At 46.4% G+C, this 25092-nt stretch overlaps 2 protein-coding genes across 3 annotated transcripts in view; both read left to right on the top strand.

The window, feature by feature from the left end:
- Positions 1 to 660: 660 nt before the first annotated feature.
- SNUPN (snurportin 1) lies at positions 661 to 23434 on the top strand. 2 transcript variants are annotated; one of them, XM_028100492.2, is made up of 9 exons: positions 661 to 733; positions 4335 to 4497; positions 7661 to 7808; positions 13922 to 14026; positions 15001 to 15097; positions 16677 to 16774; positions 19241 to 19318; positions 20843 to 20923; positions 22848 to 23434. In XM_028100492.2, exons 2-9 carry the CDS (start codon positions 4340 to 4342, stop codon positions 23166 to 23168), a joined length of 1086 nt encoding a protein of 361 aa, XP_027956293.1. In that variant the 5' UTR covers positions 661 to 733; positions 4335 to 4339; the 3' UTR covers positions 23169 to 23434. The 2 variants fall into 2 exon arrangements, with proteins under 2 accessions (XP_027956293.1, XP_027956292.1); XM_028100491.2 differs by having other exon boundaries at positions 688 to 868.
- Positions 17741 to 25092, top strand: part of PTPN9 (protein tyrosine phosphatase non-receptor type 9) — a 96535-nt gene continuing 89183 nt past the window's right edge. The window contains exon 1 of the mRNA XM_028100488.2: positions 17741 to 18004. Coding sequence (XP_027956289.1) covers positions 17879 to 18004 — 126 coding nt within the window. The 5' untranslated portion in view covers positions 17741 to 17878. The remainder of the gene's footprint in view (positions 18005 to 25092) is intronic.

Here is a 25092-nt window from a genome sequence, read left to right as displayed (position 1 = left end):
TACCAAGCTCTACTGAGTGCCATGTTTTGTGCTGGACGCTGCCTACATAAGCAGGAATCAAGCCAGGTCCCCGCCATTGCCAAGCCCACAGCCGAGTAAGAAAGAGACTCCCAAACGGAGCAAATGGGCTGTAATCGAGGTATGTCGCCAGTGTAGTCAGAGCGAATGCGGCGGGAATGTCTAATTGAGACTTAGGGGTGCGACGAGTCGATGGAGAGGGGTTGTCATTCAGGTAACTGGCACTGTCCGTACAAAAAGCACAAGCACAGGAGAGGGAGCAGACGGCTGGTGTACCCCTAAAACCCGGGTGGATCTGGCGCAAGCTTCAGGACCCGGGGCCCGGAGGGCTTTGAATGCTCGGCCCCGATTTCGGGGTTCCTCCCACTGGCAAAAGGAGCCCGGAGGAGCTTGTGCTCAGGAATGAAGCCTCGGTGAGGCCAAGTCACCTTGCAGGAATGGTTCCGGACGTGCATCACAAGAGCCAGGACCCCTGTTCCGACCGACGGATAAAACGCCAGCCCTTGAAGGCGGAAATAACGGCCCGCGAACTACCGGACAGCGACTGCGCTACCGGCATTCACGACGGTGGGCGGAACCGGAAACTCCGGGCGCGTGGCGGGTGGGCCTGGCTGCGCGGCTGCGGCCCAGGGGGCGGGCCCGGCTCTCCCTGGGCCACTGATTGGTCGGCCCCCGGCAGCAGCGGCCGCGGCTCCTGGAACTGTCATCTCCGCCGGTGAGTCCTGGGTTCGAGCCTGGGCCCTGCTGGCTCCCGAATTGCTCCTCGGCGCCCGGCTGTGACTCCATCTGGCCGGCTAGCACTGATCCAGCCGGCTTTTCTGATCCAGACTATCGGGCCAGGACCCCTCAGGTAGTCTTTGTGGGGGAGGGGCGAATCATGAGTGGCCTACGGGACCTCGTCCCTAGAGAACGGTAATGCGGCGCTGTGGTGGGGAGGACGACCGAGTGGAGCAGGTAGAGGCCAGAGGCTGAAGCCCGGTGGAGGCCTCGATCCCGGACTGAGGGGTGGGAGGGGGAGGAGGCGGCGGCAGAGGCGGCAGGGGACGCGCGTGGGTCTGGACGAGACCACCCAGGATAAGGTCAGAACCCTTGCAAGCAGGACCATCCAAGGAATTGATTAAAAGCTCAGGAGCCAGCCAAGAACAGCCGTAAAGGTACAGAGGGCCGCCCCAGTATCCAAGGCGTGTTTAATGATTTTGTGATTCTTGGCAGAACGGGAGGCCACACCGAGATAAAGCGTGATACGACCTAATAAGTGTATTTTATTTGAGGGCATTACTTTGATAAGCTGAAGAAATAATTAATTTTTTTTAAAGAGCGTATTTTGGAAGTGTTTAGACGTATACAAAAGTCAGTAAAACACGGGAAATAGCATACCATTATGGATCCCAAGTACTCATCACCCAGCCTCACTCACAAATGGCCACCCTGGTTGCGTTACAAATATGTTAAGATTCGCCTCAAATCCATACCGATAATATGTCAATCTTAAGTTTAAAAAAAAAAAAGTTCCTTTTGTGGCGCCTGGGTGGCTCAGTCGTTAAGAGTCTGCCTTCGGCTCAGGTCATGGTCCCAGGGTCCTGGGATAGAGCCCCGCCTCGGACTCCCTGCTCCGCGGGAAGCTTGCTTCTCCCTCTCCCACTTCCCCTGCTTGTGTTCCTGCTCTCGCTATCTCTCTCTCTGTCAAATAAATAAATAAAATCTTTAAAAGAAAAAAAAGTTCCTTTCATTTTAATGGGTATAGAGGTTCAGTTTTGCAAGATGAGAAGAGTTCTGAAAATTGGTTGCACAGCAACTACTGAACTGTAACTTAAAAATGGTTAAGATGGCATATTTTATGTCATGGGTTTTAACCACAATTTTTTTAAAGTTCCTTTCAAATTAAAAAAAAATGCTGCAAATTAGGGGGAAAATCTGACTTCAAATGTGCAATGGAAAGTAACTCATTGCCAAGGAGAGGCCCATAGAATTGTTTTTAGCTATGGAGGCTCTGGAATGAACCTGTTGGTTTTGGTGCTCAAAGCAGGGGGACCCTGCCTGAGGTGGAGTTTAAGCCTTGGTGGTGCCCTCTGGTTTATTCTAGACCTGAAGGGTTAGGCCAGCCTGGCTTTGCCAGTCGGATTTCCCCCATACGTTCCTCTTTCTTACACTCTGAGGCACACCTTTAACCCTTAGCTAAGCTCCTATGCCACTTCTTCCCTTCATTCACAGGAGGCTGAGTGAAGTGTGAATTCACCTTTTTCTCTCCATTCTCATTCTTTAGGGCACACCTGGGTACTCTGTCTCCAATCTACTCCATTTCCCAAATGTACCACAGGTCAGTCTTTCACACTCCTTGGTGTTAACTGGTAGGCAGCCTTCTACATTCTAGCTCTTTTCCAAGTGAGTCCTGCATGGATAGCCCTGAAACCTTCCTTTTGTCCACCCCAAACAAAATAAAACAAACTATAAAATGAGAAAGCAACTGCCAGGTTTGGGTTTTGGGCTCCCCCTGTCTTGCTCTGGGGCCCCAGGACCAGCTATTTTCTTACTGTAAGTTGGCTTTTATTAGAGAGTCAAACAACAATTGGATAAAATTTGCATCAGAAAGTTATATTACAGGGCCACCTGGACGGCTCAGCTGGTGGAGCATGTGACTCTTGCTCTCAGGGTTGTGAGTTCAAGCCCCACATTAGGTACAGAGTTTTTTTAAAAAATAAAATACAGGCACCTGGGTGGCTCAGTTGAGCGTCTGCCTTCAGCTCAGGTCATGACCCTAGGGTCCTGGGATCTAGCCCCATATTAGGGTCCCTGCTCAGCAGGAAGCCTGCTTCTCGCTCTCTCTCTCTGCCTGCCACTCCGCATACTTGTGTTCTCTCTCTCTCAAGTACATAAAATCTTTATTTATTTTTTAAAGGTTTTATTTATTTATTTGACAGAGAGAGACACAGCGAGAGAGGGAACACAAGCAGGGGGAGTGGGAGAGGGAGAAGCAGGCCCACTGCAGAGCAAGGAGCCCGATGCGGGGCTCAATCCCAGGACCCTGAGATCATGACCCGAGCCGAAGGCAGACGCCCAATGACTGAGCCACCCAGGCGCCCATACATAAAACCTTTTAAAAAATAAAATAAGGAGGGGTGCCTGGGTGGCTCAGTTGGTTAAGCGACCACCTTTGGCTCAGGTCATGATCCTGGAGTCCTGGGATCGAGTCCCACATCAGGCTCCCTGCTCAGCAGGGAGTCTGCTTCTCCCTCTGACCCTCTTCCCTCTCGTACTCTCTATCTCTCATTCTCTCTCTCTCAAATAAATAAATAAAATCTTTAATAAAAAAATAATTAAGGGGCGCCTGAGTGGCTCAGTTGTTAAGCGTCTGCCTTCGGCTCAGGTCATGATCTCAGGGTCCTGGGATCGAGCCCCGCATCAGGCTCCCTACTCCGTGGGAAGCCTGCTTCTCCCTCTCCCACTCCCCCTGCCTGGGTTCTCTCTCTCGCTGTGTCTCACTCTGTCAAATAAATAAATAAAATCTTTTTTTTTAAATAATAAATAAATAAATAAAATAATTAAAAAATAAAATAAAATAAGGAGCCTGTTTCTCCCTCTGCCAGCCCCTCCCTCAGCTTGTACTCTCTCTCTCTCCTTCTCTAACAAATAAATAAATAAAATCTTAAAAAAAAAAAAGAAAATAAAGGATGCCTGGGTGGCTCAGTCAGTTAGGTGTCTGCCTTTGGCTCAGGTCATGATCCCAGGGTCTTGGGATCGAGTCCCGCAGTAGGCTCCTTGGTCCGTGGGGAGCCTGCTTCTCCCTCTGCCTGCCTCTCCCTCTGCTTGTGCTCACTCTCTCTCTCTTTCTCTCTAACAAATAAATAAATAAAACCCTTTAAAAAATTAAATAAATAAAATGTATGCATTAAAGAAATAAGTTATATTATTGAGTAATGGCTATTTAGAACTATTCAGGAAAAAATTAGGCACGTGATCACATCACTAGATGTTAATGATGGTAAAAATGAACTAGTGACAGGGCTGCTGGTAATGAATGACAGAGCAAAAGTTAGATTCAGTCACAGGGTGAACTTGCTTAGTGTTCGATGTGTACATTTATATCTGTTCACTGAGAGCTCTTAAGATGATCATTATTAAAATATCTGCAGGAAATAATGCTGTTGCTCATATATAACTCATTTACCTTTAACTTCCTTTTTCCCCATAGAAACAGTTGTGATTTTGGATTAAGTGAGTTTTTGTTAGGAATGTAGCCATCATGTTACATCATAACTGCCTGTACACAGGAGGTGATATGAAATCAATGAACTGTTTTCTTATGTTTTCCTTTGTAGGGAAGATGGAAGAGCTGAGTCAAGCCCTGGCTAGTAGCTTTTCTGTGTCTCAAGATCTGAACAGCACAGCTGCCCCACACCCCCGCCTGTCCCAGTACAAGTCCAAGCACAGTTCCTTGGAGCAGAGTGAGCGGCGCCGCCGGTTATTGGAACTGCAGAAATCGTAAGGGATGCTTTAACTCTTTGGTCTCTTTCTTCAGGCTGGGAGCTGTGAACCAATCAGGAGGCTCTAGGTCTGTCTCCTCAAAGTAGACCCTTTTATAGGTACATGTTGCCCATGGGATTGGGAGGGGTAAATCCTAGCAGAGGTAGACATCCTTTACACCGAAAGCTTAGGAAAAGATGGAAACGTAGGGAGAGACTGAAGTTTGAAAGCAAAAGCTGTTATTTGGTTAAATTTTTCTTATTTTCCTGGCAGCAGTACTGAGCTTTGCGATTTAGGGACTTGTGAAAGCCACGCCCAGACTTCCACTCCCCACATTCCCTGTGTGGCTTCTGCACTCTGAATCCTGGCATTGGTGTGGTCTTCCTGTCTGCCTTCAGCCCAAATGTTTCTGTGGAGCCCTTGAGAGCTCAATACAAATAATTCCGCAGGGAATCTGAGGAAATGTCTTCCATACACTGAATCCTCAATGCCAAGATGAGCAAGCAGGGGGAGAGAGCAGGATAGGAGTGTTTGAGGCTGGGCTGCCCTGAAGGCAGGGCCTGTCCATTTATCCTGAGTACAACATGGGCCTCCTCTTGGTCATAGGAATTGAGGATTCGAAGGAACTATTAACAGTACACAGTTTCTCTATGGTCTGCATTCGGCCCAGTGCTGCATCATTGGATGTGTTTAGCAGAAATGGTTCCCTGTGGCCTCTGGGTTGCTTGCAGATTACATTCTCAGATCACCTCCCCTGCTCCACACCCCCACCTCTGTTGTTTAAAAGTTAATTTGGAATAGGTAACACATTAATTGTATGTATTCACATGCAAAATTCAAAATTTGTAAGAATATATGGTGAAAAGTCTCCATCCCAGTATGATGCTAAGTGAAATAAGTCAGACTGAAAAAGAAATACCATGATTTCACTCATATGTGGACTCTGAATAATAAATAAATAAACAAACAAAAAGTAGAATTGGACCATAAATACAGAGAACAAATTGGTGGTTGCCAGAGGGGAAGGGGTAGGAGAATGGGCAAAATGGGCGAAGGGGAGTGGGAGAGGCAGGCCTCCAGTTAATGGAATGAATGAGTCACGGGAATAAAAGTCACAGTGTGGGGAATACAGTCAATGATATTTAATAGTGTTGTAGTAGCTACACTTGTGGTGAGCACAGGATAACATAGAGAAGTTGCATCAGTGTATGTTCACCTGAAACTAATGTAACATTGTGTGTCAGCTATACTAAAAAAAAAAAATTTTAAAGAAAATAAAGTCTCCCTCTCAATTCTGTCCTCTGGCCTTTCAGTTCCTCTCCCATATTATAGTTTCTTTTGTATCTTTCCAAAGATATTCTGTGCAGATATGAGCAAGTGTGTGGTTGTATGTATATATAACATTTTTTTAAACAATTAGTGTACAGACACTGTTCTGCACATTTTATTTAAAAGCAGTTTTTGGAGAGATTCTATATCAGTACCATCTCATTCCTTTATTATGGTACCAGGTATTCTAGTGAATGGATATTTCATAATGTAATCTAACCAATCCCCTACTGATGGGCATCTGGGTAGTTTCTTCTCTTGTGATTACAAACAGTACATGGGAAAGAACCATGGATATGCATCCTGTGCACATGTACAAGTACACCAGCTCTTCCTCATTCTTGAAATAAAAGACCATTGTGCTCGCATGTGCTCTCCGTGGTGTGCACCTTCATGGGAATGTGCATGAACTCGTGTGTGTGTTTGAGAGGAAACCACTGAGCTGGTCTCCTTGCCTCAGTGGTGGATCTTGCTTTAGCATTGAGGAAACCAAGTGCAGGAGGTTACATGGTATCTACAAATCACTTTGGAACAATCAGATTCCAAACACTTCTTATTCTTTCTTTTTCATTTTTTTTAAGATTTTACTTCTTTATGAGAGAGAGCATGAGCTTGGGGAGGATGGAGTGGGAGGGAGAGGGAGAGAGAGAATCTCAAACCAGACTCCATGTTGAGCACTCAGTCCAACGACCTCAAGACCACAACCTGAGCCGAAACCAAGAGTCAGACGCTCAACCAACTGAGCCACCCAAGCACCCCAGTTCTTATTCTTTTTTAATCAATTGCCCAAGCTTTCTAGAATATGTATTTTTTTAATGAGGGTAAAAATAAAGGGAAATAAGTATAAAGATATATTAAATTGAGGGACGCCTGGGGTTTCCTCCCCCACTCGTTCCAGCTTTTACTCTCTCTCTCAAATAAAAAATTTCTTCAAAGATTTTATTTATTTATTTGAGAGAGAGGGAGAGCACAGAGGGAGAGGGAGAAGCAGACTCCCTGCTTAGGAGAGAGCCCAACTTGGGGCTCGATACCAGGACCCTGAGATTATGACCTGAGCTGAAGGCAGATGCTTAACCGACTGAGCCACCCAGGTGCCCCAAATAAAGAAAATCTTAAAAAAAAAAAGAAAAAAAGAAATGGAAGAAGGCCTGGATGCTCCTCAGAAAGCTGTATAAATTAGGGGCACCTGGGTGACTCAGGCAGTTAAGTGTCTGCGTTCTGCTCAGGTCATGATCCCAGGATCCTGGGATCAAGCCCCGCATCAGGTTCCCTGCTCAGCAGAGAGCCTGCTTCTCTCGCTGTCCATCTGCTGCTCCCCCTGCTTGTGCTCTCTCTCTCTCTGTGTCAAATAAATAAATTAATTAAATATTTTTAAAAATAAAAAAAGAAAGCTGTATAAATTGGAAAGTCCCAGAAGTGGTTCTTGTTTTAAACTCCTCACCACATTTCAGTGATTCCTCTCTTCAATCACTGGGGGCCTTTGGATGAGATGCCTGCCCGACAGGAAAGTGTCAGCTCCAAGGGGGGTAGAGATGTGAATCTGGAATGGGGTGGGCAGGAGCGGGGTCAGCCTTTCCAGCTAGTGAACCTTGAAGATTCCTTTCAATATGTTACTCTGCCTGTTTTTAGGAAACTGAGGAAGGCCGATTGTGTTCAGAGGAGGCTTCCTACCTAGGACCAGTGAGGGGGCCATCACTAGGTTAGCCTTAACATAGGAAATTCTACCATCTCTGCCACTAGAATCCCCAAGGTGATCCTGAATTTGAAACGTCTGAGTTAAAAGTAAATTTGTCACATTGTAGAGGGTCTTCCTAGGAGACAAAGGCCTGTCCTTGTGCCTTCTTTTCTCCAGCAAGCGGCTGGATTACGTGAATCATGCCAGAAGACTGGCTGAAGATGACTGGACAGGAATGGAGAGTGAGGAAGAGGAAGATAAGAAAGATGATGAAGAGATGGACGTTGACACTGGCAAGAAGTTACCAAAACGCTATGCTAATCAAGTGAGTAGTCCAGGGAAGGTGAGGCCCAGGTCCAGCCCCACTGAAGTAAATGTTCCTGTAAAGAGAGAAGGAGACAGGAGGAAGGAATGGGGGACTTCAAAGAAGCTGCTTTACATGCATAAAGTGTATGGACTTAGAGAAGAAATGGCTTATGGTGTCATGTGCTGAAGGGGGGGGTCACTGAAGGAGGCTGTGGGTGCTGGGTTTGAGAACCTTTACCCCATACTATAACCAAAGGTCACCAGCCTTCTGCAGAAAGCCCCTGAGCTATTGCTACACTACAAGAGTCCCTGCACTTGTCATTTCTTAGTGGTCGTTGTAGGGCAACTCTAGATTGGGCCTGCCCAGGCTAGCACTGCCCCCATCCTACCTCCTAGGTTAGTAGTCTTTCCTGAGCAGTAGACTAACATGTCAGCCTTGGATCTTCACATTCAGATGGTGGAAGGTGGGCAGAACAGCTGCCCTTGAATATGGGGTGCCTGGCCAGCAATGCCAGGCCAGCCCATTCATTGGCCTACATGTGGTTGAGGCCATGAAACAACAGATGACTATGACAAACTTGACTAAGTGGCCTATTGATTGCAGAAAGAAACCAGTGTGGTTTGTGGAGCTATAGGGGGAGCAGGCATGAAGACTGTCAGTGCTTCAGGCAGTCCAGGTATTCCAGAGGCAGTGTATGGGTCCAAGTGGGGCCAGGGCTCTACCTGGCTATTATATTCTCTCTATAACCCAAGTGTCTTGTCACTTCAGAATCCTGTCCCACCTTAGGATATGGTTTCTGGGGGCGCCTGGGTGGCTCAGTCGGTTAAGCGTCTGCCTTCAGCTCACGTCATGATCCCAGAGTCCTGGGATCAAGCTCTGCATCAGGCTCTCTGCTCAGCGGGGAGCCTGCTTCTCCCTCTCCCTCTGCCTTCTGCTCCCCCTGCTTGTTCTCTCTCTCTGTGCCAAATAAATAAATAAAATCTTAAAAAAATATATGGTTTCTGGGTATACACACTCCCATCTTCTTTCTGTGCCCCCAGTACAGCACAGATAACATCTTCTATGACAAAGTGCAGTTCAGTCCTGTTCAGCAAGCATTGTTGAAGACCCTGCTCTGTAGTAAGCTAGGCTATGTGTGGGAAGATGGACAAGGGTCAGAAATGGCCCTTGTACTCCTGGAATAGTTGGAGATGATGGTTTTTGCTATAAGAAAGTGAGATTAGCTAATAGCGAGGAAGGAAGTAGGATTGTGAAATCAGGAAAAGGTTAATGAAAGAGGAGGCAGCTTGTTTCTTTTTTAAAGATTTTATTTATTTATTTGCAAGAGGGAGAGAGTATGTGCATGAGCTGGTGGAGGGGCAGAGGGAGAAGCAGACTCCCTGCTGAGCAGGGAAGCCCGACACAGGGGCAGGGCTCACCCCAGGACCCCGGAATCATGACCTGAGCCAAAGGCAGCCACTTAACCCACTGAGCTACCCAGGCGCCCCAGGAGGAGGTAGGACATTGACAGGCAGACGTGCAGAGCACTCCAGGGCCTTCCAGGCAGCAGGAAGAGGAAGAGCAAGAGCCCTATGGTGTGCTGAGAGCAGCGTGCAGGCCAGTGAGGATGGAGCAGCATAGGGCTGGGAGGAGGAATACAGCAGAAACATCTGCGGGAGTACAGACTGTGTTTTAGATTGTGGGGAACCACCGAGAATTTTTGAGCCAGGGACAGAGTTGGGACTTTGTATGGCATGCACGTCCATGTATAGAAGGACCTGGAAGAGAGAGGCTGGAGTAGGGAGCTTAGCTTTGCTAAAACACTCTGCTGCTGGTGCTGAGGGCAGTGAGGGTGCGAAGGAAATGAGGTAATGAGTGTGAGAAGTGTCGCCACGATGAATGGACAAAATTTAACAGTGGACCGGATAGAAGAGGCAGTGTGAGAAGTGGTTAATTATTTAAGCTCTGAAGTCCCATCGACCTGACCTCAAAATCAGGCTCCTTGTTGACCTTGAGCAAGTTATTTAACTGCTCTAAGTCTCTGGTTTCTTATCTGTAGAATGGGGATAGTTACAGTACTATTTCACAGGATTGTTAGAAGGATTGAAGCAGATAATGTACCCTAAATACCTAGCGCAGAGCCCATGATAGATGTCCCACAAATATTAGCTACTGTTTTTTTAAACAGCCGTGTTGAGATAAATTCACATACCATACAATTCACACATTTACAGGATACAATTCAGTGTTTTTTAGTCTAGTCACAGGGTTGTGCAGCCATTACCACTCTCTAATTCCAGAACATTTTCATCACCCCCAAAAGGACCCTCATACCCATCGGTAGTCAACTCCCATTCTTCCTTTCCCCCAGCCCTTAACAGTCAGTAATCTACTTTCTGTCTCTCTGGATTCGCCTCTTCTGGACATGTGCTATAAGTGGAATCAAATGAGATGTGCTCTTTGTGTCTGTTTTTTTTCACTTAGCATAAGGTTTTTTAAGTTCATCTGTGTTGGAGTGTGCATTAGAACTTCGTTTCTTTTTATTCCCAGACAATGTTCTGTTGTCCAGATACCCGGCATTTGGCTGGTCTACCCATCAGGTGGTGGCATTTGAGTTGCTCCCACTTTCTGGCTGTTGTGAATAATAAAGCTGCTGTGCATAGTCACGAACAAGTTTTTGCATGGATATGTTTTTATTTCTCTTTGGCATATACCTGGGAATGGAATTACTAGATCATTCTATGTTTGACGTTTTGAGGAGCTACCAGACTGTTTTCCAAAGTGACTAGAGCATTTTACATTCCCACCAGCAATGTATGAGGGCTCCAATGTCTCCACATCTTTGCCAATGCTTTTTATTGTCCATCCTTTTGAGTATAGCCATCCTAGAGGGTATGAAGTGGTGTCTCATGGTTTTGATTTGCATTTCCTTGAGGACTGATGATATCGAGCATCTTTTTATGTGCTTATTAACCATTTGTATATCTTCTTTGGAGAAATGTCTATGCCCATTTTTTTTCTTTTAGAGGGGGAGAGAGAGAGAGAGAGAGAAAGAAAGAGAGAAAGAGGAGGGGCAGAGGGAGAGGGAGAGAGAGAATCTCAAGCAGGCTCCACGCCCAGCACAGAGCCTGACAAGGGCTCAATCTCACAACCCTGATTATGACCTGAGCCAAAATCAAGAGTCGGGTGCTTAACTGACTGAGCCACTCAGGCACCCCTCTATGCCCATTTAACTGAGTTGTCTTTTGTTATTAAGTGGTAAGAGTTCTTTATATATTCTAGATACAAGTCTCTTATCAGGGGGCACCTGAGGGGCTCAGTCGGTTAAGCATCTGCCTTCAGCTAAGGTCATGATCCCCAGGGCCTCGGATCAAGCCCCCATAAGGCTCCCTGCTCAGTGGGGAGCCTGCTTCTCCCTCTCCCTCTGCCTTTCACTCCCTCTGCTTGTGCTCCTCTCTCTCTCTCTCTCCCTGTCAAATAAATAAATAAAATCTTAAAAACAACATAACAATCTCTTATCAGATACATAATTTGCAATATTTTCTCCCATTCTGTGGGTTATCTTTTTACTTTCTTGATGGTATTACAGGCAGCACTGAAGTTTTAAATTTTGATGTAGTCTTATTTATCCTTTGTGTTGTCACTTGTGCTTTTGGTGGTGTAACACTACCATTCTTTAAGGATGTGTTGATTATGCTTGGTTTAAGATTCGGTAACAGAGAATGGTATTGCCATTAACAGGGCTACAGGATGCAGAGGGGAAGTAGGGGGGTTTCAGGGATGGAAGCTACTTGGGTGACCAAAGACCATGAATCCTGTTTTGGGGACCCTGAGTTTAAGGTACAGAGGGAGCAAGCAGAGAAAGAGATACCACGTGGATGGCTGGAAATACAGGTCTGGAGAAAAGGAAAGCAGTCTGGACATGAAAAGGCAGGAGAATTGGGGTACCTGGCTGGCTCAGTCAGTGAAGCGTGTGACTCTTGATCTCGGGGTTGTGAGTTTGTGCCCCGTGTTGGGTGTAGAGCTTACTTAAGAAAACAAAAGCAAGGACAGAAAAGAAACAGAAGGAGAATTGGGGGGTGTCCTCTCAGAAGTGGCAGGTGAAGCTGCAGAAGTAGTTGCGACCTAGCCCCGAGCGGACAACCTCTGAGAGAAAAGAAAAGGAACCTAAGACAGCCTCCTGAAGATTCTCTACATGTTTTGGGGGAGTGTGTGGAGGAGCGTTTGGAGGAAAAAAAAGAATAGCACTGGCTCACACGGCCAAGGGGACATGTGTCGAGGATGAGGAGGTGGTGACATGAGCAGTGGAGCAAGGGGGATAAGGGGGAGGAGAGAGAAGAGAGACACGTGGCAGCAAGCGGGTCCCTGACGGCCTCTGAACGGGCTGCGGGGTAGCAAATCTGGACTGAAGGTGTCAGAGTGGGCGGGAGGGCAGCATCTAGAAATATGAAGTCGTCTTAAGAAGGACGAAGTGGGATACTTTAACAGAAATGCAGAGTGATAAAATGTTTTCATTTTTGTTTTGTTTTTGAAGATTAGGGCGTGAGCATTTTGTGGGCCAAGGGGAAGGAGAGATGAAAGATTCTGTGGGGGCGATTCGTTGATAGGCCAGTCTCTGTGTAATGGGAGGAATTGTGAGCCAAGAGTGGAAGAGTTATTCTTTGCAAAATTCATTTCACCACCACCACCACCCCCCCCTTTTTTTTAGTTTAAATTTTGTTAGTTACCATACAGTGCAATATTGGTTTCTGGAGTAGAATTCAGCGATTCGTCACTTCCATACAGTACCCAGTGCTCATCACAAGTGCCTTCCTTAATACCCATCAGCCATCTAGCCCATCCCCTACCCACCTCCCTCCGTCACCCCTCAGTTTGTTCTCTATCATTAAGAGTCACTTATGGCTTATTTCCCTCTCTCCTTTTTTTCTTTTCCCCCTTCCCATATGTTCATCTGTTTTCTTTCTTAAATTCCACATAGGAGTGAGATCATATGGTATTTGTCTTTCTCTAACTGATTTATTTCACATAGCATAATACACTCTAGCTCCATCCACGTCATTGCAAATGGCAAGATTTCATTTTTTTTTAAGATTTTATTTATTTGAGAGAGAGAGAGAATGAGAGAGAGAGAGCATGAGAGAGGGGCAGAGGGAGAAGCAGACTCCTTGCTGAGCAGGAAGCCCCACGCGGGACTCGATCCTGGGACTCCAGGATCATGACCTGAGCCGGAGGCAGTCGCTTAACCAACTGAACCACCCAGGCACCCCGCAAGATTTCATTCTTCACCCCCCCCTTTCTTGAGGCAGATTTCCTAACATCCTTTGTACAGTATTTGGGGTCACCAGTTTGGGAAATGATGATCTAGATTAAGAGCATCTCAAGGTCAGGGACCTTATTCATCTCTGAGGTATAGCCCCTGGAACATAATAGTTATGAGAACAGCAGGTGGATGGACAAAGTAAGAGGAAGAAGGAGGTCCTGTCACCCAGACACAGGAGGCGAGGTAGTAAGAATGTACTATGGAGGGGCGCCTGGGTGGCTCAGTTGGTTGGGCGACTGCCTTCGGCTCAGGTCATGATCCTGGAGTCCCGGGATCGAGTCCCACATCGGGCTTCCTGCTCAGCGGGTAGCCTGCTTCTCCCTCTGACCGTCTTCCCTCTCGTGCTTTCTATCTCTCATTCTCTCTCTCTCTGAAATAAATAAATAAAATAAAATAAAAAAGAAACATCTCTCAAAAAAAAAAAGAAAAGAATGTACTATGGATGCAGGAAATGAAGACGAGGAGAGAAGTTGAAGCTCACAGTGAGCGGCCTCCATTCTGTCAGCTGAGACAAGTCGACTAAGAGCAAGTGGGCAGAGGTCTACCATCAGCCTTATATGTATTTTCATTATATATATATATATATATATATATATATATATATATATATATATATATATAGGATGTGAATTCTTTGTCACTGCAAACATTGCAGCAGCACACCCCTGTTGGTTTTTTTTTTAATATTTCATTTTTCTAAGTAATCTCTCCACCCAAGTGGGGCTTGAATTCACAACCCTGAGAGATCAAGAGTTGCATGCTCTACCAACTGATCAAGCTGGGCAGCCCCCACCCCTGTTGATTTTTAATGCCATTTTTTTTGTGTTCCCAGTTGATGCTGTCTGAGTGGTTAATTGATGTCCCTTCAGATTTGGGGCAAGAATGGATTGTGGTCGTGTGCCCTGTTGGAAAAAGAGCCCTGATTGTGGCCTCCAGGGTGAGTTGCTTCTTCCTCCCTATCCCAGCATGCTGGTCTATAGCAGGAGGAATTCTTTGCACTTTGTGTTCCTTTTTTTTTTTGGTGGGCAGCAAAGCGAGGTTTATTGAGTGATAGCAAAGTGATAGTACAAAGCTCCCAAGGAGGAAGGGGACCCGATTGGGTTGCCACTGGAGTTTCTAAGTCTAGGGGGTTTTATGGGCTTGTTAGCGGGCTGTTTTCATCTGATGAACCCTCCCTGCGCCTGTCATCGAATCAGGTTTTTGTCATCTACCTATCACATGAGAAAGGGTGGAGGGCTCCTTCAGGGTGGTGTAAGATCCTTTCAAGGGTGGTTTCTCTTAGGGCGGGGGCCTCTTGTCCCTACCTGTCTGCCTTCCAACTGTCCTTCATCATTCCCCCCTCTGAAGAGGTAATCGTAACTGCTGTTAGGGAAGAAGGATGACAACCGTTCATAGCTACCTTCTGCTGGTCAGGGGCATCTCGTCCTGATCTATCAAGAGGTCCCCTGTGGATGTCTGGTTTGACCTCCATGTGAGGCTCCATCTGAACCACCATTTGGAGTTTGATGACCTTTATTGGTTAGTTGTCCTTAATGGTGGTGGAGATCCCGGACGAGCCCCCATAAATGTTTCAGGATTTTTTTCTCCATCGGTGCCCATGGTTCTTGGTCACATCACTTCGAAAAATGAAGAGGTAGACCAGACAGAGTAGTGGGCAGCAAAGCAAGGTTTATTGAGCGACAGCAAAGTGCTAGTACAAAGCTCCCGAGGAGGGAGTGTGCCTGAAGGGTTGCCCACACTTTGCGTTCCATAGCTGCTGCAGCAGCTGTGCCTGGTATGGGGGTTGAAATGCTTTCCTTCCGGGAGGATTTGCTGAGAGCCATCTTTGGGCTGATGACACCGCTGCAGATTGTGGAAGCAAGAGGGTAAGGAGACCTTGATACCTAATGGGAATGGTAACTTTCCACACAGGGTTCTACCAGCGCCTACACCAAGAGTGGTTACTGTGTCAACAGGTTTTCTTCCCTTCTGCCAGGAGGCAATAGGCGAAACTCAACAACAGCAAAAGGTACCTACATGAAATCATCTATTTATTAAGTTTGTTTGTTTGTTTGTTTAGAAATATATATATTTTTTTACATAATCTTTACACCCAACAGGGGTTCAAACTCACCACCCCAAGATCAAGAGTCACATGCTCTACCAAGTGAGCCTGCCAGGTGCCCCTATTTATTAAGTTTATAATTAGTAAAAGACAGTGGAAGGTCCTTGGTTACTTGCTTTAAAGACTCACTCTGAAAGCATACCTTTGAAACTGTACATCTGGATTCAGGCCATCTTCTTCAAGGTCAGGCCTCCTCAACTGCAGAATAGATGCAGCCCTGTGAGGCCTGCTGGGGAACAAATCCCTGAATTAAAATCGACACACCTTCCCTGTGGACATCCATTACAAGGTGACATGTGCAGTTTTGGGGGGTTAGGTTCCTCAGAATGCCGAGCGTAAAGTACAGTGAGCTGTTGCTGGGGCTTCCTGCCAAATTCCCTTTTCTCCTTTATCGTTGTTCTAACCTTAGCCTCTCCTTCCAACCTAGGCTCAGCTGAGGAGACTAAGATCATGGAGGTTAAATCACTTGCCAACAGCCGTTCATTGAAGTGGCAGAGCTGGGCCTGAACCCTGTTCTCTTCCCTGCCTGCTCAGGCTCCCTTGGTGTGCTTGGTACTGAGCCTAGACTTTTCTGTTTGCTTTTGGAGTGCTTCACACATGAACTTTGGTTCACCCATCCTCATGTCTTTCCCCTACTCCTTATACACATTCCTAGCTCTATTCACCTCGCTTGCCTGCTTGTTGCCCACATGTGCCCCGTTCGTTCTACCTGTAGGCCTTTGTTCACGCCACATCAGTATTCTGGTCTGAAATGCCATTCCACCTCCCCTCTGCCCTGTTGTTTTAATCCTCTGATCCCGGAAGACTACGTTCACGTACCATCTCTTCTGTGAAGCATTTCCTGCTATGCCAGTCTCCCTCTTCTGGAATTCCTGTTGCTCTTAGTTTGTGTTGTATAGTTCAGCTCTTGGTTCTTTTCTCTATGATCATCTTATCTCCTTAACTGGATTGTCACTTCCTTAAGGGCAGGGACTATTTATGGTTAATATTCCCCACAGAGCACACCACATATGATAGGAACTCAAAAGTGCATGTAAGGGGCGCCTGGGTGGCTCAGTCGTTAGGCGTCTGCCTTTGGCTCAGGTCATGATCCCAGGGTCCTGGGATCAAGCCCCGTATCGGGCTCCCCACTCTGCAGGAAGCCTGTTTCTCCCTCTCCCACTCCCCCTGCTTGTGTTCCCTCTCTTGCTGTGTCTCTCTCTGTCAGATAAATAAAATCTTTAAAAAAAGAAAAGTGCATGTAAATTAAAATGGATTACTTGCTTTTGGACTGGAGCTTTTCTAAGGTGAGTAAATGTCCCAGTTTATCTAAAAGTTTAGAATTCCCACCTCGCTTAAGGGTTGCCTTGATCTCTCTCATGCTGTCCTACTCACATCACCCTTACGCACACCAGGAACAAGAAAGGGCCATGAAGAACTTTCTCCCTAATGAACTCTGATTGGAAGGGGTACCCTGTACTGACTTTCTGCTCTGTATCCCCAGACTACACCATTCTGGACTGCATTTACAGCGAGGTGAACCAGACCTACTATGTTCTGGACGTGATGTGCTGGCGGGGACACCCTTTTTATGACTGCCAGGTAAGGATTGATACTCTCCTCATATCTTCTCCTGTTTTCTCCTCTCCTCCCAGGAAAGTGGCTCAGCATGTGGGTTTGGTACGTGACCAGCTTCTTGGTGTGCACAGGATGTGGTATATCAAGAACATTATCTAATGTTCCTTGCATCTTTGAATGTGTTTAAATTAGCTTCATTAAAAAAAAAAAAAGAAGTAGGAGGAATTAAGGGAAGTACAGCAATTCTTGAGGGGAGGAAAGAGTGAAACAGAGCAGAGGGGTAGGCTAGGACTTTGTAGAAGCTGCCGCCGCCGCCCTGCCTCCCCAGAGTGGGGGAGGATTGCTGGCAGGGGAGACTGTGGGCAACAGGGATGCCACCTTGTGCAGGCAGCACAAGGAAGAGAAGGTGGAATTAAGTCACCACCGAAGAGTCTCCAGCCAGCTCTGCTGCCTCACCAACCACATCCTGACCCTGAAAACAGAAGGGCCTCCTTTGTATGACACAATGGCGCAAATCTCTGAGGGGCCAGCTCTGGAAGGAGATTTTCCAAGTGAGAGTGAGGAGATGCCCCAATATTCTCCCCTCAAGTTTCACCTTCCCCCAAGGTTTTTCTGAGATCGGTGATTCCTATGAGTGACGGTGGCAGTCATTGGAGTGAGGCTGGGTCAGCCCCTCAGACTCCACTTCTGTTCCCCACACTCCCCCATCATTGTCTCAGTTTTCTAGTGGTTAGAAATGCAAATTCCCAGACCTACTGAATGAGAAACTCTGGGGTCAACTCATGTTTGTTTGTTTTTTTTTAAAAGATTTTATTTATTCATTTTAGACACAGAGATACAGAGAGAGAGAGAGAGAGAGAGCATGAGCAGGGGAGAAGCAGAGGGAGAGGGAGAAGCAGGCTCCCCGCCGAGCCAGGAGCCCAATGTGGGGCTCGATCCCAGGACCCCGGGATCATGACCTGAGCCGAAGGCAAACGTTTAACCATCTGAGCCACCCAGGTGCCCCTCAACTCATGTTTTAACAAACCTCCAGGCAATCTTCATGCAGGCCCAAGTGTGAGAATCACGGGTTGTCACTATAGGCTGTTTCTTTCCGTAGCCATTAGCCGAAGCGTGATTTTCCAAAGCATGCTGCTAGATGGTGGTGCTTCAGAATTCGAATACATGCCTCATTCTAACAATATAGCTAAGACTTGCATTGCCAAGCACTTTCTAAGCACTATCTCACTGAAGCCCTTACAACAGCTCCATAAGGTGAGTACTGTTGTCATTCCTCATATAGGTATGGAAGCTGAGAACCACAGATGGTGAGTACCTTGCTCTAGTGCAGAGCCACACCTAAAACTCAGATCTCATAAATTTAATCTAGAACATATTTTTCTTTAATTCTGCTGAAGGATGTTTTATAACATGTATTCACAACTTGTAAATTTGGATACTAAAATTACCTGTATTTCGGGGTGCCTGGGTGGCTCAGTGGGTTAAGCATCTGCCTTCGGCTCAGGTCATGATCCTGGAGTCCTGGGATTGAGCCTTAGGTCGGGCTGCCTGCTCAGCGAGGAGTCTGCTTCTCCCTCTGCCCTTCCCCCTGCTTATGCACACACGCTCTCTCTCTCTCAAATAAATAAAATCTTTAAATAAATAAAATTACCTGTGTTTCTGTAATATATAGAATAGCCTTTTTTTATTTTTAAGAGCAAAATAATGTACAAGAAACAAAAGGCACTTAATGGCCACAGAAGTATACATATCAGTAACTCAGAGAATAAAGTAGTTTATGAGAAGTTACAACTATATAGTAGTTTCCTATCCTCAGAATTAAAATAAAACAAAGGTTGGGGTGCCTGGGTGGCTCAGTCATTAAGCGTCTGCCTTCGGCTCAGGTCCTGATCCCAGGGTCCTGGGATCGAGCCCCACATTGGGCTCCATGCTCAGTGGGAAGCCTGCTTCTCCCTCTCCCACTCCCCCTGCTTGTGTTCCCTCTCTCGCTGTGTCTCTCTCTGTCAAATGAATAAATAAAATCTTTAAAAAAAACAATAAAATAAAACAAAGGTTAACATAATGTGCTTTGGAGTTAGAGTCCTGGGTCACCTTGTATTTTCTATGGGGAAATGATATAAGCTCTGTGAGCCTCAGAGTCTTCACCTATAGAATGGAAATAATGGCAATCCAATTCTCAGAGTGTGGTTGAGGATTAATAAGATTATGTGCATAAAGTCCTTAGCATGGAGCCTGACACAAAGTAGGCCATCAGTAATATATGTTGGCTCAACTGCTTTTAAAAATCTTATTGGGTTTTAAGAAAAAATCTTCAAAGATTTTATAAACATTTTCCTGACCTTATGGCAGTGTTTGAAGGGACAATGAGGTAATGATAGAGGAGCTTAGGTCTCTATAAATTAGGTGGCCATTTAGAATGGGGTGTTTTTGTTCAGATTATAGTTTGAAATGAGCAGCATTTCATCTTTCTATTTCCCTTCTCTGTGGCAGACTGATTTCCGATTCTACTGGATGCATTCAAAGTTACCAGAAGAACAAGGACTGGGAGAGAAAACCAAGCTTAATCCCGTAAGGCCTGGTGTTAGGACTATAGGATTCTTTAGGGGGATTGGTTTGGATTGTTCTATTATCTGAATATAATCATTATAAATGAAATTATCTTGTTGTTGAGGCAGCGTGGCACAACGAGAAGGATGTGGGCTTAACAGTCATCCAGATCTGAACTAGTTTTGGCTTTAACAATTACTAGCTAAAGTTAATAACCTCAGTTGGCCTTAATTTCTTCATCTGTGTTATAGGGTTAATAACACCTACTTTACCGGGTTGTTCTAAGAACCAAGTGATACAAATGAGCAAGTTCTCCTAACATGATACTTAACGGTAGTCACTCAGTAAATAGTGGTTGATATAAAATGCTAATCACTGTAACTGATATAAAATGCTAATAGCTCTCGTACAGTGGTTCTCAAACTGTAGCATTTGTCAGCAGTATCTGGAGGCTTGGTAAACATAGATGCCTGGGCTTCCTCGCCTAAGTTTCTGAATCAGTAGGTCAGGGTGAGCCTGAGGATTTGCATTTCTAACAAGTTCCCCAGTGTTGCTGGTACTGCTAGTCCGCGGACCACACTTTGAGAACCTCTGTTCTTGTATCTGAGCTGAGAGTGACCTCATCTAGTCAGCTGCCTCATTTTACAGATGAGGATAAGCTCAGAGAGGGGACTGCCTTCCCCAAGGTCCCACAGCCCAGGATGACAGCCCATGTGTCTTTGCTACCCACTCAGCGATGAAATATGTGACAGCTGTGTTCAGGGCATTTTATTAGCAAAGCCCCATAGATTGGCATTTGCTTGGATTGCTTACAACACTTTTAAAGGGATTCGGATAACCAATTACAGGACAGTAAATGGGGTCAGTATCCAGTGATGTTACCAGGAAGGTCTTGAAAGAACATATATTGAGGAAGGGGAACATGGGAGCAGCTGGGTCTGAAATGTTCTGAGTGCTCTGCATGTATTATCTCACTGAACCCGTGCAACAACCCTATGAGGGAGATACTTTTATTATCCTGTTTTATAGATGGGACAGCAGAGGCATATACAGATGAAATGATTGGCAGAGTTGGGAGTCAAACCCAAGCAATCTGACTTTAGAGTTTTAGTCCTAATCACTTTGTTACACTGTTCAGTCTAAAAATCCTTGCTGATGTGAAAGGGGCTGCACTAGTCCTTCTTTAGCACTGTCATATGGCTTCGAGAATAACATACAGTCCCTAAACCTAGCACAGGACAGTGGTTGTCAGTCCTGGTTGTGTGTCAAAATCAACTGGATAGCTTTAAAAAAAAAATGCCTGGGACCCAGGCCAATTCAGTCAGAGTCTCGGGGTGGGGCCTGGGCTTCAGTGATTTTTAAGAGTTCCCCTGGTGATTCTTGTGGATAAAGCAAGGTTGAGGACTACCAACCCGGTAATTCATAGGGTGGAGGCGGGTAGGGAAGGATGAGACTGAACTTTTCTTCTTTGATACAATTTTTCACTTGCTGGAACCAATACTATTTGTAACATGTACTAATTCTTTGCTCTAATTTATATTTTAGTTTAAATTTGTGGGGCTAAAGAATTTCCCTTGTACTCCTGAGAGCCTGTGTAAGGTGCTGTCTATGGATTTCCCTTTTGAGGTAACAACTATTGTCTTTATTGCTCTGACCCGATTGCAGGATGCAGGGACCCTTGGCTACACAGAGTCTTAGGATATCCTCTGACTTTGCTGTGTCAGAGCATCAGAGAAGGGCTGAAAGCTGATTCCTGGGAAAGGATGTGCCACTGCCCTTCAGAGCCTCAGCTCCACCCTGCTAGTTAAGTCAGAATGCCAGGGCTGGAAGGGCCCTGCAAGGACAGCTCATCTACACCCCTCATTGTACATATGGAGAGGCAGGGGTGCAGGGAGGGCCAAGGCTTCCATTCCCAGGTCCTTCTTGGGTGCCTGTTTCCTGCTACGAGCCTGATAGCCAGGCCCCTTGTTTGACTGCCATAGCTGATGGTAAAGTTGGGGGCTCCTGTGACTGACAGACCAAGGGGGCACGAACTCCTTATCCTCCCTCCCGAGAGTAGATGGTCCCTGGGGGTGGCGCTGCTTGTTGAGCAGTGGCACGGCAGCAGGGTGACCAACCTGCCCTGGTTTGTCCAGATCTTTCCCAGTTTAGCACTGCAAGTCTCATGTCCCTAGAAGTTCCTCAGTCCTCGGCAATCTCTTGTCATCCTCAGAACCTGCAGTTACCCTCTCCAGGCTCAGCACACAACCTTTCCTTTGCCCCTCATACCCTTTAAAATTCTGCCTCGTCACCCACAAGTATTTGCTTGAACTCGATATAATTTTGCTAAAAGGATCACAGCTTCCCAAATGAGGAAATGGCAAAAGCCAAGTTGCCTTCATTTCTGGGAGTCAATTAAGAAGGTGGTAAAAACACCATCTTTATTTATAATCCTTATGCCCCAGTGACAATAAATGCTTTTTAGAGATGAGTCACTGAATCATGGAAAAGAAAATGTGGGACTGTAGGAGGTCTTCCCGTTGAGAAAAACTGAGTTTCCCAGAACATAGCTTGCAGACAATTTAGGGGGAGGTTAGGCAGCCAACAATGGCATGGGGAGCAGGGCTTCCTGACAGCCTGTTTCCCCTGTGCTCAGCAGTCCAGCATCTTGGAGGGGCCTGTCCAATTCCCCTGCTTTGTTCCCTGTGTGGAGCACATTCCCCATTACAGAGACATCTGAGTGGTGAAAAGTGCATGGGATCTGGGGACAGAAAACCTGGGTTCAAGTTGAATTTCTGCTTCATACTGTATTTTTATTTTTATTTAATTATTTTATTTTAAAAAGATATTTATTTACTTGAGAGAGAGAGTGAGCAAGAGAAAGAAAGAGCACACGCCAAGGAAGAGGCAGAGGGAGAGGGAGAAGCAGGCTCCCCACCAAGTAGGGAGCCCAGTGTGGGGCTCAATCCCAGGACCCTAGGATCATGACCTGAGCCAAAGATAGACACTTAACCAACTGAGTCACCCAGGTGCCCCTATTTTTTTTTTTTTAAGATTTATTTATTTGAGAGAGAGAGAGAGAGAGCCCGAGCGGAAGGGGCAGAGGGAGAGGAAGAGAGACTCTCAAGCAGACATCGTGCTGAGCATGGAGCCCAATGCGGGGCTTGATCTCACAGACTCTGAGATCACGACCTGAGCTGAAACCAAGAGTCGGACACTCAACCAACTCTGCCACCCAGGCTCCCCCATACTGTGTTTTTAGGGAGGACCCCAGAACTAGCCCTAGCCCCTTTTCTTAAACACCCTCAGCAGTGGGTAAGAGGATAAAGTAGTGGGTAGCAAGCACCCTGCAAACAAGAAAGTGCTATTTATGTTTTTATTTTCTAAAATTTAGTTACTAGGCCATTTCTTCATTTAGAGAAATTGCATGTGTGAGAAACAAGGATTCTTTTTTCCCTGGCAGTGATCCAGGAAAGGGAGTTGGCACCCTAGAGCTGCCCCGGTGTGCATGGACTCTCCTGGAACATGGGGCCCGGGAAGTCATTTTGGTCCCTGGTTTCCCCTTTTATAGGTAGATGGACTTCTCTTCTACCACAAGCAGACCCACTATAGCCCTGGAAGCACTCCTCTGGTGGGCTGGCTGCGCCCCTACATGGTGTCCGATGTTCTTGGCATAGCCGTGCCAGCCGGCCCGCTGACCACCAAGCCAGAATATGCTGGGCACCAGCTCCAGCAGATTATTGAGCACAAGAGGAGCCAGGAAGGCATGAAGGAGAATGTCACACACAAGGCGTCTGAGAACGGACGCTATGAGTTGGAACACCTGTCTACCCCCAAGCTGAAGAGCCCTCCCCATAGCCTGGACCCCCCTGGGAGCTTCATGGAGAACTGAACAGGGTGGCTCCTTGGGGAGTCATAGGATGGTGCTTCATCCCAAAAAGAAGTCTGGGGAGGAAGACAGTGACAACAACAGGTTATTTCATTTTAGAGTGGCCTTTCCAAAGCCACTCCAGTTGGCTACTGCTTATCTCCTATCTGAAATGCTGGCTCAGACCGTTGAGAGAGGTTCCCAGATTGGGTGGTCTTTGGATTTGAACAGTAATTCCTGTGAAAAGTGTATCCCAGATATCCACAATGTAAATATATGTAATTCTTATGAAAGAAGTTGTTTGTGGTTCTTAAACTTCAGATGGTCGTGACCCTCCCTCACCTTCCCCCCCCCCCCGCCCCCAGGCTACCTAAACCATGACTGTTCAAGTCTTGGCCCATTTCACTGTTTTTAGCACTTAAGCATTCAGCTGAGTTTCCAGTCGCTGCTGTTAGTAACGTCATTTTCTAAAAGGTCTTACCAGGAACTGCAGTTCTTGGTATTTGAATATGTTCCCTCTTCTGAGAAGTGTGATTCTCTTTGGTTTAGACAATGCCAGAGATAAAATGCAAATGGAGTTCATTCACAACTTCAACAAACATTGCGCCTTTCAGAAGATAAGCCTTGTGCTAGGCCCCAGTGATGTAGAGGGGGTTATGCAGATAGGTAGGACTCAGACCCTGCCCTTGAGGATTAACAGTCCGGTTGAGGAAAGAAACCCACCGGCATGGTGGTGAGAAGATTGCTTTCCGGCTGAAAGATGCAGAGAACCCTGGGCGGGAAAGCAGAGGGAGGCTCCTTAGAGGAGGTTTGGAGCTAGACTGAGGCTCGGAGCAGGACAGAAAGGGCTCTGCAGAGGAGGAGAGCAGGAGTTTCTCACAGAGGCAGGAGGGTATGCAGTTGCCCCCTCTGGAGCGGGGTCAGACTCGCTCTGGGACCTGAAGCAGGTTCAGCATGCCTCAGGCTTAAATGTGGGTTGGGGAGCTACCCAGGAGGAGGCTGGAGAGAGAGGTGGGCCTGGGTATTCTGCAGAGGTTTTAGATTTTATGTCATGGCAGAGCTTTGAGCAGGCCAGATCCATTTAGATTTGTAAACTAGGGCTCTTTGGCAGCTGTGGCAGTGGAAGATAGTGTCTAAAACTAACCAATTCATTTCTGCTCTGTGTTCAGGAAATGTGTCCCCATTTCCCGTGGCCTCAATCTGCTGCTCACACTGCTTTCCACCTTTCTAGGATTTCTTTTATCAGACAAAAAGAGTTCACTATTTTACTCCCACAATACTAGCTAGTGTCCTGTGGACAAAATTTTGGAGGCATGCAGGTCGGATCTTGTCTGACTTGCAGTTGGTTCCTTTGGGTTGATTAATTCTGGGAACAGATCTGGGCAGAAGTTGTGGTTAAGTGGAGCCTGATTACACAAATTCAGCACATCAGTGGAACTAGCCTCAGTGTTGGGCTTTTACAGAGCTGCTCAAGCTGACTCTATAAAATCGGAGAAGGAAGACAACACCCCCCCCCCCATAATGATCCTGCTGGCTGCAGATTTAAGCATGCCTACATCAATAAGCTCTTTTCTGAATTTGGGTCAATGCTGCAATAGGAACATTGTATTCCTCTTGCCAAGAAGCATGTTGTCAGCTGCCTAGACGCTACATGATCTTCCCAAGGAGAATGCACTAGTCTGTGCTCTTAGCAAGCCAACTGTATCATTTCAGGAGCTGCGCATGCTAGCTAGTCTCAGTAGAGACTTGGCTGGGCCCTGCTCAGAAATAAGCATGTCTGGAGAGACTATTTCCACAAAAGGACACTCTTGGGAGACAGATGCACAAGTCACAGAATATACCAGGCAAACTTACAACCAAGCACAACTTGATATTGTTGAATGATAGCTTGAAGGATGTATTTCAGAGGAGTACCCCTTCTATTTTTAACTGAGGAGTCAATATTATC

This window comes from Eumetopias jubatus, unplaced genomic scaffold, assembly GCF_037043125.1.
Source record: "Eumetopias jubatus isolate StellerSeaLion01/CBP00866 unplaced genomic scaffold, mEumJub1_p1.0 scaffold_7, whole genome shotgun sequence".
Lineage (NCBI taxonomy): Eukaryota > Metazoa > Chordata > Mammalia > Carnivora > Otariidae > Eumetopias > Eumetopias jubatus.
This window is presented reverse-complemented; position numbering and strand designations above follow the sequence as displayed.